At 41.4% G+C, this 14,911-nt stretch overlaps 1 protein-coding gene across 3 annotated transcripts in view; it reads left to right on the top strand.

The window, feature by feature from the left end:
* Positions 1-14,911, top strand: part of cadm1b (cell adhesion molecule 1b) — a 165,875-nt gene that overhangs the window by 101,113 nt on the left and 49,851 nt on the right. For 2 of the 3 annotated variants that reach the window (XM_040009225.1, XM_040009223.1), the window contains exons 2-3: positions 7,049-7,069; positions 13,949-14,095. In XM_040009225.1, the coding sequence (XP_039865159.1) occupies positions 7,049-7,069; positions 13,949-14,095 (168 nt within the window). The remainder of the gene's footprint in view (positions 1-7,048; positions 7,070-13,948; positions 14,096-14,911) is intronic. The other variant, XM_040009224.1, reaches the window with a different exon arrangement.

Genomic DNA, 14,911 nt, shown 5'->3' with positions numbered 1-14,911 from the left:
TGACTAATGAGGCCTGGGGCTGGAGATGGTTCCATCAAGGAACTTCCCCCTCTCTTTCTCCTCTCTCTCTCTCGTTCTCAAACACGCACCTGATTGATAGCAGTGATTTGACTGAGAAAAGGGAAATGGGAAATTGAAAAATGGTGGGAGAAGATTGGAAACAACGTGCTGATTATAAACTCTGTGAGGAAACAAAAGGCTTTCCCTCTGCCTTTTCTCTTAGCTCTGAGGTAGCAGGTGTGTGTCTGACAGGTGCCTGATTGAGGCGCACAAAAGACATTACAACTGCAAACAAATGGACGTATTTAGCGTCCCCGGATGCAGTTAACGTTTTGGGCTGATAGAAGTGATTATGAGTATATGAGCACACGCAGCCGGGGAATGGGCCCAGGTGTTTGGGTGAGTGGAGCAAGAAGGCAGCCATGTTATTGTTGTGATGATAATAATCCATCTATACAATTAATGGTATGCCATCACCAAGGTCATCAGCCTTTGGAGATGTATTTAATATGTCTCATATTGTAATAATAGAGCCTTTCTGCGCTGGCGACAGATACACAGGAGGTGTAAGACCGCACAGATTTATCATCATGAGAAAAAAAAGAAAAGAAGCGTGAGTGGAAAAAGTGAGAACAACAGACGCTGTGTTCCAAATTCGCTGATTTACAAAATAACCTCAGTTACCTCGATGCCATCGCCATTTATTCTGGTCTTTTTATGTTTATGCTCTTTTGTTTCATGATCAAAAAACCCCCAAAACCACAAAAAAAACCAGCACTTTCACAACAGTGGCATAAATTAGCCACTGCCTCCTTTTGGAAAGCCTTTGTGTATTCCATAAATAAGGGAGCATCTTGGCTGAAGCCCCGGTGGTTTAATATTCTCTGAGAGCTTCCAGACAGTGAGTGGTGGTGCAGCAGCTGTCTCTTGACCCTGCCGGACCCCCACTTACCCCTCTGACCAGCTCCTTTCCACTGGGCAGGCTGTGGCGATGACAAGCCTGTCAGAAGCTTCTCCTAATGTCCTAATTACCCCTCACACACACATACACGCAGGCGTGCTTGCACAGATGTACACACATTCCTAGTGAGTAAGCAAATATGCTGGCAGACAAGCTAAAAAGGACGCACTCACGTTCTCACCGTTTCCTGCTTGAGTATTGCTCATGTGAATTTTCCTTGCATGAGACCGCACATTAGGTGAGGCATTACAGTGTAACCAGAATAGCAGTGGTTCTTCCCCATAAACAGTTCTTGGAGTCTTGATCTGAAACATTTCTTGTTTCTTTTTTTTTTTTATCTGGGCACAATCAGAGCATCGGTTTCTCTACTGTGATAACAAACGTGGCACTCCTGCTGCAACTTTCTTTTAAAAACTGACACCAGGCTGAAAAGAGGTTTCAAAGTGCCTGCTGCCTCTGAGCAGAAAAAAAAGACACCAAAAAGTTGCAGCATCACCCGAAATAGACAACGTGAATGAGATGTGATGTGTCACTTTGCCAGAGGTTAAGCTTTGCTTCGGCTTAGAACACGAGTCTCTTCCCTGGTGCATGGTTTTGGGTGCAGAGCGTAGTGCTGCTGCCGCTGCTGCACTTAAGTCCGTGCTCAGTCAACTAGTCTTGTTAACATAACAGAGTGGATCATTGTGCCTGGTAGGAAAAAAAAGGAAATCATTGTACCTCCCAGCAAAAGCAGTTGCTAAGTGATTCATAGACCCCGATAGTTACTGCATTTGTCACAATCAGCATGACTTAATCGTGTGCTGCTATACCGTTCTCCCTTCCTCATATTTTGCTGATTTGCAATATATCTTATGGAAAAGTGTTGTTTTGTAATTCTTATCGGATTACCTTTAGTTTGACAGATCTAAAGCAACCACTGTCTCTTTTATTTTGCTTTTATTTTTGCCACTTTTCTTGGTAACAGGGATTGTGTGGTGCCTATCATGTGAGACCGTGTGGAAGAGCAGCCTGGCATCCACACTCATCAGAAATTTGTTAGCAGCTTTTTTTTTAAACACACGCTCACACCCCACCCCCTTGCTTTTTTTTCTTCTTTATGACACGACTGTAAGACACGAACACTACCTGAGCTGTGCGGAGCTGTCATGAAAGCGGTTGGCTGCTGTTTGCAATTTTTTTTCTCTTTTTTTCTGTCAGCCGCAGAGACATTTTCATGTGTATTGTGAATGACAGCACCCAGTCAGGTACACCGATGATATTATTCACCTTTTATGCTTTCAAAGGCGTTTCTAACACTGACATGTCTTAATTTGAAAATTGTATTCACAAGAACACACATCTCTGGGAATTTCTGTGCAATTGCAGATGCCCATAGCACTTCACTGAGGGGGGACAGGGCACCGAATTCAATATAGCTACTTTTTTCTTTTTTTATCTGACAGCATTTCTGAAGGATTACCCTTTAATCTCCCAACGCAGAGACTCGCGTCAGCTACATGTGTCTTGCTGGCGCTGCTCACACAATCAAGCAATAGATTGGACCTTTACAAAGCATATCCCATTAACACAGAGCAATTACCCACTTCTGTGGGGATATTTGCAAAATCTCCTTTTTGTTGCGGTTTATCAAGCAGAAACATGCTTTGCATCTCCTGTAAGCCTACCTGATTATAATGTCTCAATTGACTCAGGGGAAATTTAATCTGAATATTCCTGGCCGTGTTTACAGGTGAGCATTTTCTGATATTTCACTGACTGGTTGGGCTGGATTAAGTAGTACCGGAGAGGTGATAATAAAAGAAGTGGGTCAAGTACATAAATCAAATGCAACTTAATTAGTTCTGCCATTTTACAGAGTAGAAAATAGCTCTTTTTTTTTAGTATAACAAGAGCACACAATCTTGAGAGGTCCACTCAGAAGCTTTTTGTAGAGATTTAGGCCATATTATTCAGTCTTAATTGGCGGATGACGTTGGCTCCATTGTCGTAGAGATTAAGCTGCTCGGTAGCTGTTATGATTTCAACCACGTCAACTTTTAAGTCATCTGCTTGACTAAATGTTATGTAATCCCAACTCAGGTCTGTTTGCTTTTTTTTTTTTTTTTAAGGTTTTTAGGAGTCAATTAATGGCTATTTTCATGACACATTAAGCAGTGAGTAAGCCTAATATTATTTCCTTAGGCTCAGTAGACTTTTTAGTCTTTGTGTTTTGCAACAACCCATAACTCAAAGAAGTATTTCATAATTTGCAAGGTTGATTTATACCAAAGGGATGAATCACTTTCCACCCCAAATGGGAAAATAAATCCTTTGTTTTGGTAGATAAGAAAGGTCTCCCACCTGAGAGCTGTTGGCACTGAACTTTTGTCTGAGCACCCACAGACTGTAACTACAGATGGGCTTAGCCACTTTTCACAATGTAGCTGCAAACATTTTTATTTATTTATTTATTTTATTTTTGAGAAGTGATCATAGTTTGGATGAGAGGGTAAAATGCTGAGACAGCAGCTAATGCTTGTTTAATGAGGTGTATCCATATATACTGCTTGGGTGCATCCCACAGTCAGTATCTGCTAATTTATGCTAAGTAATATACAAATAAAATGTTAAAGAAAAGCAGGAGCGCTTTGTTGGTGCTAACGACACAGCAGGCCATAATAATTGAACTAAAACTCCAACCCCACAGGCATGACAGAGAGGTGGCTCTGTCATGCCAAGCTGCTAACAATGGCTAGCATTATAGCTTAATGTAGCTTAAATAGGTGGGCTGTTAAAACAGTTATACACTATTGGAGATAAATTATCTGAATTTCAGGAGCAGGACCGCGCCTCCAAACACGCCCCTTCTGGATCTTATCTATATATGATGACCCAGTTCTACAAGCTGTTCGTTCCCGCTTTCGTGCCCCATCCTCCCTCCCCTTTTTTCAATTCTTTCACTTATTCACTTCTTATTAGTACATGAGGATCTGCCAGGCCTAGCAGCTGCATTGAGAAAATGACAACATGGGCCCAGCTAGTGAATTGTCATGATGTAAAATATTAGCTTTGGGGATTAAAACTGCACTTATTGTACTGGTTTGAAAGCTGCTATAAAAAAAAAACCCTGATCACTTATCATTTTAACTCGTGAGTCTTCGGGGCCTGACTCACCTTTGAACCCTGCATCAAGTGGCCATCAGAGGAACTGCTGCCTTGACATTTGAGTCTTCATTTTTCAGCCCTGGAGTTGCTATTTGTATGCACACTATTAGGCCAATAGGCTACCTACAGTACAAACCTGGAATATCTGCGAATTTGTTTTGCTGTTGATAAATGAATAGATAGGCTTTCAGCTAAAGTATGGAGCGTGCTCAGATGTCATGAAGACGCCTCCAACCATTTCATCTGCAGTTCACAGAAAAAATAAATGGCATCTATAACGCATGTCTGCGGAAACTGAACAAATTGTTTAATAGGGATTTCAAACTAGTTACAACTGATAAGAAAGACTAGAGTAAAGTGTTAGAGACTGGTTTTTGATCTTATTTGTGAGGAAAGCAGAGTTTCTTTCATCAGTTTGCTTTGTGAAAATTCTGACCTCAAAAGTCGCCTGTGTTTATTGGGTCCACTCTGCAGGAGTCCGCTTCTCCATCCGATTTCCTTGAAGAGAAAAAGTTTGAAGCCCACCTCTGATCCTACTAATTAAATGAAAACACAGTGGGCTACCCACAGTAAGACAGCATTACTCCACACACACATGGACTGTCGCAAAGGTAACCAGTGTGGGTGTCTCTATGGGGAACTACACCAAGCTCCAACATCCCACTCTGTTGTGTCCTCTTATGCAGTGCGATCACACACTAGGTTGACATGCAACACGCTGCAGATCATGAGCATAAATAAGCAAGGGATGTTTTACCTGAAAGGAAGAACATTAATTCAAAGGCATCACTCTAGTACTGAGAAGAAATGTTGCCTCATTAGTGTTACCCCACTGCTTTTACCGAGCAGTAGGAAGAGAGAGAGAGAGACTATGTGCCACTCTTGCCACACAGTCACTCTTGTCTCCGGAGATCTTAGTTTGCCTCAGTGACTAAAAAACAGCGTGCATTATTATGGATTCACTGGGGTGGCAATGGGTTGAACGTAGACCCCTGAATACTGGTGCACTTAGAGCCTCACTTCGTATAGAAAACATACTGCAGTGCAAGAGTCTGCCCTTTCAAATGCTCACAATGAGCCGGTTTCCAGCAGGAAATGTAGCATCAATGTAGGTGGAGAGTGTGAAATGCTCCACTTTTGTGTTTCTGAGCATAATGTTGCTCATTGTGCAGAACGGGAAGATGAGATTTGGATGAAAAGGAAAAGAGGTGAGGCGACAAGGACAGACATTATTTGGAGGACGGTTAGCCTGCCTGCTCTCATCCAGTGTGATTGACATATTGGTGCAATGGGTGCACTCGCACGAATGCCATCACATGCATTTCCCCAGAAATCTGTCTATCAGCACTGTCTAAGCAGAGCGACAGCCATGACATCTAATCACAGGCGAGCTGGCACCTCATAACTTCTACCTAATGTGCTGCAGGTACAGAGGAGAGAAGGGGAGCGCTGCACGACAGCACCCCCGCCACCAAAACACTATTTATAGCCCCTTCAGAGGCCACCAGCAGGAAGTGGATCATACTGAAGGGTTAGGGAAGGTGTCACTACACTATATCACAAGTCTCTGTGTTTAGATATAGGTCTCTGTTGACAAGATTAAACACCGAGATGCCCCGCTATCAGGCCGACGCATTTTTCTGGGTTATAGTCCTGACAAAGTATTGCAGCAAAACGAGGGCAGATATGGTACACATACAAGATGATAATGAGTCATTTACATAATGTTGCTACAACATTATAATTACCTGGCAATTAAAGCAGCTCAAAAGCCTCATTATGGACTGTCCTGAGGGCTGGTTGGACTGGGATACATGCAGCGTGCTCATTCAAGCTCAAGTCTATCAACGTCTATTATTCGTGAGTTCTTTTTTTTTTTTTTTTACATCAACTGCCCAGAAGCCTCATTCTGGTGAATTATCACATATAAGCAAGTTTTGGCTGACACGCTGTGTTTTAGATGAAGCAAAGCTTTAAGTTAGTGAGATATCGTTGCGGGCTCCTGGACAACGTTCAAAATTTGTTTCCCATCATGTGTGATTTGTCACTCACATTTTTGTGTCCCGAGGGACTTGCTGACACGTCGAAAATGCACAAAGGAGCCATAACAAGGACATGTGTCATACCTTACACCCTTATTAAGCCAGCAATGACAAGTTAGACAGGCAGTCACTTCACCATACTGTACAGCACGCTTGGCACTGAAGCTCCCATTGCTCACAGCCAGAGTAAAGAAGCACCAAAGTCTGTGTGAAATGTCAATATAATAAAAGATGGTGCGAAATATAAAAATGTAGATGTGCAGCAAGGGGCAAGAGATTTGTGTGTGTGTGCATGTGTGTGTGTCAGAGTTGTTTATGAATAGCAGACAATGAATGATGGAAGCTCTCCCGAGGGTACAGGCCCTGAGCAATGCTGCAGGGACTTGGGAACGCGCCAGTCTCCCATGCCCTGTGAGATGCCAGTTTGGGTGGGCACCGTTCCGAATGGGTGCTCTCTTCTCCAGGATACACGGCGGGTCCCAGGGGAGCGTCTCCAGGCAGTGGCTGCTCCACAGTGGGGCTGGCTGGAATCTCAATCAGGGACACAAGGGGTAGAAAACAAAGTCCAAATATTCCCTCTGTACCTCTATATTGATGTAACATCGGAAAATAGATGAAGGCAGGAAAATGGCTCATTACGTCGGAATCGCACACACCTGTGTTGTAAAAATGACTCATTATGACGGCTTTTGTATTTGTCTTAATTGGTGGAAAATTACACAAATAGCATATGGAGCTTGAATTTAATGAATTTCAACAAGCCTATTTAAAAATTATGAATATGCTTTTTGTTACCAGTGGAATATAGCTCCCTGCTTACATCCTGTCTGCTCACAACTTGTCTGTTTTTTTTTTTCTCCTCTTTTCTCTTCTGCTCTCCTTCTCACCTGTGCTGCAACAGGAGCTGCTGAAACCCTGACAGGTAATCTTTCTTTTTGCTACCTGCTGTTCATTTGGAAGTGCTTGCTTCTGTCTGTGTCTGTTGATTGGCTGTCCATTGCGGTTTGTTCATCTGTGCATATTTACATGAATGGCTGGTTATGTTCATAACGTTTCTTTTCAGGAAGGAGGAGATAGCCGTCGGCTCACAGCTCTGATCCTCTGTTTTTATTTGTAATTCTCAAATCAACATTTCACCACATGTAATGGCTGATTTCGATTTCTTTTCAAGCCACTTGGTTTCCTCTTCAATTTGTCTGTAGTTTTGACACATTCCTGCTCCTAACTATGGAAGTTTTGCTAATCTCCTCCCATTCTGTAGCCTCTCCAAAAGTAGAATCTCAGCAGTAAAAGTGTGAGGAATGAATTTAACAATGTGTTTTTCTCTCTTTCCGAGCTGTAAACAGCAGTATTTTCACATAATTTCTATCCTGTAATAAACTAAATCAGTGCTACTTCCCAGGCTAAGAGCCGTAATTACCTAGTTTGAGGGGTGAGGCTATGAAAAAAAGACCTGTCATGACAGAATATCCACTAAGGTTATTTTCCCAAGCTGCTCCTTTATCAGAGGATAAGTGTTGCAAGTAAACAGTCAAAAAGAGTTAATATGGAATGAAGCATGATATTATCATATTAGTGCCTAAACTTAACCGAATTACTAGTTAACTTATTACTAGTACTAGTACTGGGTTGGCCCACCTTTTGCTTCCAGAACTGCTTTAATAGCATCGTTTGAACAAAGTGCTGGAACAATTCTCAGAGATTTTGGTGAATATCGTCATCGTCTGTTACACAGTTGTTGCAGATTTGTTGGCTGGACAGCAAAAATAATCAGTTAGGTTCTTTAATTTTGGTGAATGCATACGAACTGATAGGAGTCTGGTCTTCTGCTGCTGCAGCCCATCTGGTTCAAGGTTCAATGTTCAGTCAGTGATCAGTGCTGAGTGTTGTGCATTCAGAGATGCTTCTCTTCATAGACATGTAAACCCTAGAAATCTCTGTGACATTGTGGTTTTTAACCTCCTAAGACCCGAACTCTTTCATGGCATACATTTTTAATTTCTCTTTGGTATTTGGCTTTATAGTGTTTGATAGGACACTATAAAGTTACAATCGAGTAATGATGTGCAAAACTCTTTATTTGGTGTCTGAACACAGCAGCATTTTGCCTGAGTACAAAAACAAAATGAGAAACAACAATTGTGCCCCTTTGAACAATATGGCTCATTTGAAAGCCATTTGAAAGAGCAAAATTTAGTATTGTGGTCTAGACAACCCAAAATGTGATGTGGACGCCGGTCCTAGGAGGTTAAAATACTCAGGCCAGCATATCTGGCACCAACGATTATACCACATTCAAAGTCCCTTGAATTGCCTAAATGTATCGAGTTCCTTCCATGTGATTGGATGGTTATGTGGTGTCATTAAAGAGCAGTTGAACAGGTGTACCTAGTGAAGTAGCTTGTGAGTGTAGTATATGGTGTTTAACCTTTCATGGACCAATACAAAAACAAACAGTGAACACAGTGAGCGTGCAGACCTAGTGAGAATCATTCAAAGGGATTTCTCATATCTTTGCAGTTTTATTCACTTAAAACTCATCTCTAAAGAGCTGCTACCGCTGATGAGTGTGATTTATAAACCCGCTGGAGTCTTTTCGTTTCTGTGAGAAAAACAACACTGTAATATTTTAGTTGATAAAAGATGCTTTTTCAGGAAGGACATCCTTTTTTCTAGTTGTGTTGCAGCATCATTATACAAACGGGCACCCTTAGCTTCTAAGAGAGCTTATATTTAGTTAGAAAAAAAAAGATGGTCAAATTAGGGGGTACGAATTATTTTTTTGAAGCTTTTCCATGCAGGTCTAGGAGAAATGGCACAGCGCTAATTATACCCTGAGACACAGGCCTTCTTTCTTGTGAACATCCTTAAAACAGCATTTCATCATGAGGATCAGGATTTAATGACTGAGAGGGATAAAGTGCAAAAAGGCAGCATCAGAGAAAGAGAGGGAGAAACTTTTATTGTTAATGACTGTCTATAGTCCTGGTTGTTCCTTGAAAGGACATGACTGCTGCAGACAGCGGTGACTCAAGGGAGAGGAATTGGGGGCTGGCTATCCTGCTTTTTGCTGCCCCTTTCATGTCTTTTGATGTGAAAACAAGAGAGAAAAGTTCAAAGAAAGCGCGAGCTCCATTCAAAAGGTGCCTGTCTCCGAACTTCTGATGGAAGAGCCGACCCCCTAATATTTCCTGATTTCGTCAACTTTTGTAAAAATTGGTCAGGTTTGTGCCGTTTTGCATTTTGAGTACGGCTGATGAACCGAGACTCCGCGCCAGACACTTCATGCCAGATTGTACATCCCCTTGGAGAGCACACAGACTTTTGAAGGTCTGTATTTCCCTCTGACTGTTTCATTCAGTATGTTGTGATGCAGGAACAGGAGGGCAGCCATGTGTAGAGATACAGGCACTTTACTCTCCCAGACAGCTGCTGGAATGAGTGTGAATTTATCAGCCAGTCATCTGTGCCATGCCTCTGCCCACTCCCCCCTTCATCCCCACCCACCACCCAGAATTAATGACTGCCTTTCCTCATTTGCACCCAATCATGACTAGGATGCCGAGGCAATTGAAAATGTTTACTTCAATTGCGAAAACCCTCCATGTTCCACAAAGTGGCCTGTTTTTACTTTGATGGGATTGCTAATCACAGCGACGTTATTTATGTGTGTTTTGAATTGGAGATGAGCCTAGGCTAGGATATTGGAGGGGGACCAACCTTGCTTGGGGCTGCTAAACCTTATGGAGAATTTATCTTTTGCGTTCCCTTTCTCTCAGCCCAACAGATTGGGAGCTGAATAACCTTGCTTTGAGGCTGCTGCTCTATGTTGCTGTTGTGACTGCCAAATATATTACTTTTACAGCAATGAAATAAAATAGACATCAAAACACTACACTTTGCTTTTGCCTAAAAACAATATTATGTAGTGTACAGAGGAGCTGCACTGTATTGTTTTCTTTATACTATACTAGATGTTGCATCCACATTTTAAATCTTCATGTGAGGTCATTTTTGATTTGATGCTCACCATTATCTTGTTTTATTCTATTATTTTAGATGGTAAACAACTAGTGTAGCTAGAAAGTGCCTCTTTCTTCTTATCACTGATTCAGTCATTCTCATACACCATATTGCTAATGGGTCAGGAGCAAATTATGTGACACTGGAGACTTTAAAAGCTGTGATTAAAGTCTGATATAGGTTTTTTTGTAGACTAATAACATTCTGTGAAACCCATGAGACCAGAATACTGACTTTAGACTAATGTAGCTCATCAGAACAAACCCTGAATTGCCGTCATATTGAATTTTTCCTTCACCTCACAATGAGCCCTGTTTCCTTGAAATTACTTCCTTATTCAAGTAAACTGCACTCTCAAGGGAGGCATCTCCTGGATTCAAATACGTTTGTAGTCAAGTCAACATATCTTTGCCATTTATGTTTTTGTTTTCTTCCCTTTTTCAGGCAACAAATCACATTAGATGGTTGGAACCAACCCTCAGAAACTGAGGAGAAGCTGACATGAGCTCCAGCTTCTTCTTTGAGTAATGTTCGTGCCTAATCTAATCTGAAAAGTTAACTTAAAAGAAAAAAGGAGTAGAAATGTCTAAAGGTTACAAGCTGGGGTTAAAGTGGGATTTCACAGGTGTAGCAGTGCAGCTTGGAGAAAAGAAGCCCTCAAATAGTCACACTTTTTGTATACTCTGTGACCAGCTGACCTGTGTTGTAACACCAATATTCACAGCTCGTTATTCTACTGAATTCAGCAACTTCTAAGTAGGGCTTACACAAACCTTATGGCTAGATTTCCAATCCCTAGATGCTATACAGCTATTATGAAAGGTAGAATTTGGTGAGTGAATCTAATCCACATTATTGCCTTAAATGTAAACTAATTGCTACCCTGTATGTAACCAGTCCATTACTGAAGACTTTATCACAATACTGTAAGCTAACCAGGTTAGCCTGCACTAAACTGCCTAGTTTTTAACGCAGTGTTTGAATAACACAGACAAACTATACTTCAGTTTGTTTTACAAGATATTTCACTAAAACATAATTCAGCAACACACCTTGTGTAGATCCAGTTTATGATTTTAAAAACTCTGCAATGAATTAGGACATTATATGCAAGCTTAACATTGCCAGTGTGTAACATTTCACTTGCTAAGCTGTGCTTACCTTTGAAAATAGTCTCCCGTCTTCTCCTTTCCTCCCCTTCTTACATCTTTATCCATCTCTCTGTGTCACATATTGACATGTTTCCTCACGATTTTACATTTAACTCACAGACACATTTTGTCAGACTGCACAAAATAGTTTGTATGTTCTTTGAGCTGTTTCTAAAGGCACGTTTGAAATTACATAGCACATAAAAACAATGATCCTCCTCAGTAGTTAACCAGATCCTTGAAGTTTTGCGACCGCCACTTTGCATCTGCACCATTAACACATCACAAGAATGAGGATGAAAAAGGAATGTGTTAAAAGGTACACGTATGTCCATGATGTCGCTGGAAGCAACGCCAGGCTGCAGCACATGAGAAATGAACTCTTGATTCTTCCGACACATGATCCCCTGGTTACAACTCTTCAACATGGTTTTGGTTCATATGTGAGGATGAGGATCAGATTACGCTACTTTTCAGCCTGTTTTTAAACTCGTGCTGTTACGCTATCACAAAAAAAGACTGTTTAATTCTGTGTTTAACCATAAAGCCTGGCTAGCATACCAGTAATGCCCTTGCAATTAGCTACAATGATAAATCCATTCCTGTCTTTCTGGCTGTCACATAATTTTTCTCCTTAGGTTAACTTTTACAAGGTTTTTATCATTCAATCATCTATCATTGCTTGTATTAGAAATGTAATAAAAGTTCAACATTTGTGGCAGGGGGTTGGGCAGGAGTGTGGAAGGTATTGTCACACTGGTATACAGTCTGCTATAGCAAGCCAGGGATTTTTGTAAGTTTGGCCTACGTTTCAGAACCGTTACACCTCCGTGAACTCGCTTGTCAGGTATTTTGTTGAAGAGAAAATAGGTTTGCGTTCAATTGTAAAGTTGAATATAGTGTAGCTGTTAGAACTTATATTTTAGGGAGCAGGATTGTCACAGTATATAGTGTTTATTGATTAATTCACAGTTAACCGTTACACAGTTTTTTCAGGTACCTGGTAGATTGTGGTGATTCCTCTATGGATTCAGCCTGTGGCAGTGTGCACTATTTTGCACTGACTTTAGTCACAGTGTAGGTGGGATCCACACTTTTCTGATCTGCATGTGCACTATCCACTCATTATTTGCTGTGGCTTGTTTTTACACAAGGGAAACTAAAGGTCTAATATATATGTTACATTAAAACATAGATTTCATTTCCATTTTTATATGCATTACAATCCATCAGTCAGAGGTAATGTGCTGAAAAAGACGGGGCTTCAAACCTTTTTTTGCATTTTCTCATGTACTCTCTCATTTACACATTCAGTCATTGTTGTCCTATCTGAGCAGTTATTCTTGGACGTATTCTTAGTCCTTGCCTGTTCAGCAGTATTACATGAAATTGTCCTCAACCACATTAGCATGTAGTAAATATTACCTATTTACGATAAACCTTTAATTGACTGTATTGTGTACTTGTTGGACATAATCTGTGGCTGTTTTTACCTATTACCTTCCTTTTGTCCTGAGCCTGAGCCCCGGCAGCAGAGTGGAATGAAATGGGTAGTTCATTGCATCAGACAGGTCTGAGGAGCTTTTCTCCACAGGAGGTTAATTTCTTATTGCTTGCCGCATTCACAGAGTTCATTTTGAATCATGTTAGTTTGCCTGTCTATTCCCATTATCACTATCTGAAAATGCAGGCGTTTTTTCCCCCCCCTCCACTTTGTAAATGTCAGAATGCAATAGAGGTGTCTGACAACTCGGGCATGCAAATGTGCTTTTGATGTTTTCTTGGGGCTGTGGCTTAGAGTGTTGTTCCTCCGCTGGTGTGAATCTGAAGCATTAAAACGTATTCTCCATTCTTCTTACGCTTTTTTGGCTCCTGCCGGATAAATATAGCACAAGGTGACTTTTGATTCTCTTCCTCTTTCTCTCCAAAGACAGGGGAAACAAAGCAAGGCTTTTTGTGTGTGGGGGGGTTTGGTGTGAGGTGTAAGTTACGATGACAAGGTCCAGGGTCTGTCAGTGGCAACAATGCCAGTGTACAGAGAGTGACTCAGATGCTTACAGCACTTTTATTCCTAGAGATACAGAACAGAACCGCTGAGCACACTGAGCACACATTGGTCACATGGAACCTCAGATGGAGGGCTCTGATAAAGCTTAACCATATACAGCATCCAACTCGGCTCATCTCTCCTCTCTCTGTTCTCTCGTGCTCTGTTTAACTCCCCCTCTCTTCTTCACCTCCTCCACCCCGCCCATATCTACTACTTGCCACTTTCTTACACTCGTTCTTTGTCTCTTTTTCTTCCTACCCTCTCCTCACTCCCTACCTTCGTGGGCAGCAGAGCTTACAGCCCATCTGGCACTGACTCACAGGGCCCACTCTGAGCTGGGGGAGATCAATAGTGACAAACACTGCACATGGCTCTTATATTAAAAGGATTAGACATGGCTGCAAACAGACAATCTACACGGCCTATTCACGTATCTTTGCACTGTGCGTGTGTTGACATGCAGTCCCTGTTGTTAGAAACATAAATATTTAAGATACTTTAAATATCCAGACAGAGATGCTTGTTCCACATTTCAAATGTATTTTTTGCTTCTGTGTTTTCCGCCTGCGTTGTGAAGTCGAAGGTCAGAATCTGGCAACTGACAACGTGACGGTGATTGAGGGGGAAATGGCCACCATCAGCTGCAGAGTGAGGAACAACGATGACTCCGTCATCCAGCTGCTCAACCCCAACAGACAGACCATTTACTTCAAAGACGTTAGACGTAAGTGCCAGTGTGTCTTGCACACACACACACATACAGACAGACAGACACACACACACACACAAGATGTCTTTCTGCTGTGAGTCGTCATCATTCTTCCTTTTTTGAAGAAAAGCATTTGTCAGTTGGCGCCTGTATTGTGTTTGTAAGCATGAAGCCTTGAAATGCAAACTTGTGGTCCTTGTTTGCACCAAGGACCATGAGTGCAAACAATTGATGGAAATAGAAGAAATCCAATTTCTTTTAATCCTGAGTACCAGATACCAAGAATATTTGTACTGTCAGTTTTAGAGAATCTTTTTTTTTATGTTTATGACTTTTATACAGTAGTTTGTCCTAATCGGTAAGATAAGCCTGGTCACTCTTGGCATACTCCCGCTGGTATAAATACTTTCAGGATTTTGATAGTTATGCACAGTATCTGGGCTTTTCAGGGGTTGACATCTAGTAAACAAACAAAATAGATTACTTCTACTACTACTATTACTCTTTTATTTTGGTCATTTTAAATCATAGCTGCTGAAAGCTTGAGTGTGTTGATGTGAGGACCCAAATGCAAGGACACAGAGAGGCAGAGTTTAAAACAAGAAGTGACTGACAGAAATTCAATAAACATAATCCATAAAAAAGCCCAAAGGGAAAAATAAACAGAAATCCCAAACAGGTATGAGATAAATCCAGAAACACTGGGCGATAACTAGGAATTAAAGACAAACAGGGACTCGGAGTTAGGAGTAAACGATATAACACAACAGAGGACGAAAAAAGACTGAGTTCATTTATACAGACAGGTGCACTGAGGGGTGACCAAAGAAA

Source organism: Simochromis diagramma, unplaced genomic scaffold (assembly GCF_900408965.1).
Source record: "Simochromis diagramma unplaced genomic scaffold, fSimDia1.1 OVJJ01000344.1, whole genome shotgun sequence".
Classification (NCBI taxonomy): domain Eukaryota; kingdom Metazoa; phylum Chordata; class Actinopteri; order Cichliformes; family Cichlidae; genus Simochromis; species Simochromis diagramma.
Note: the sequence above shows the minus strand (reverse complement) of the source record. Positions and strands in the feature narration are given on the sequence as shown.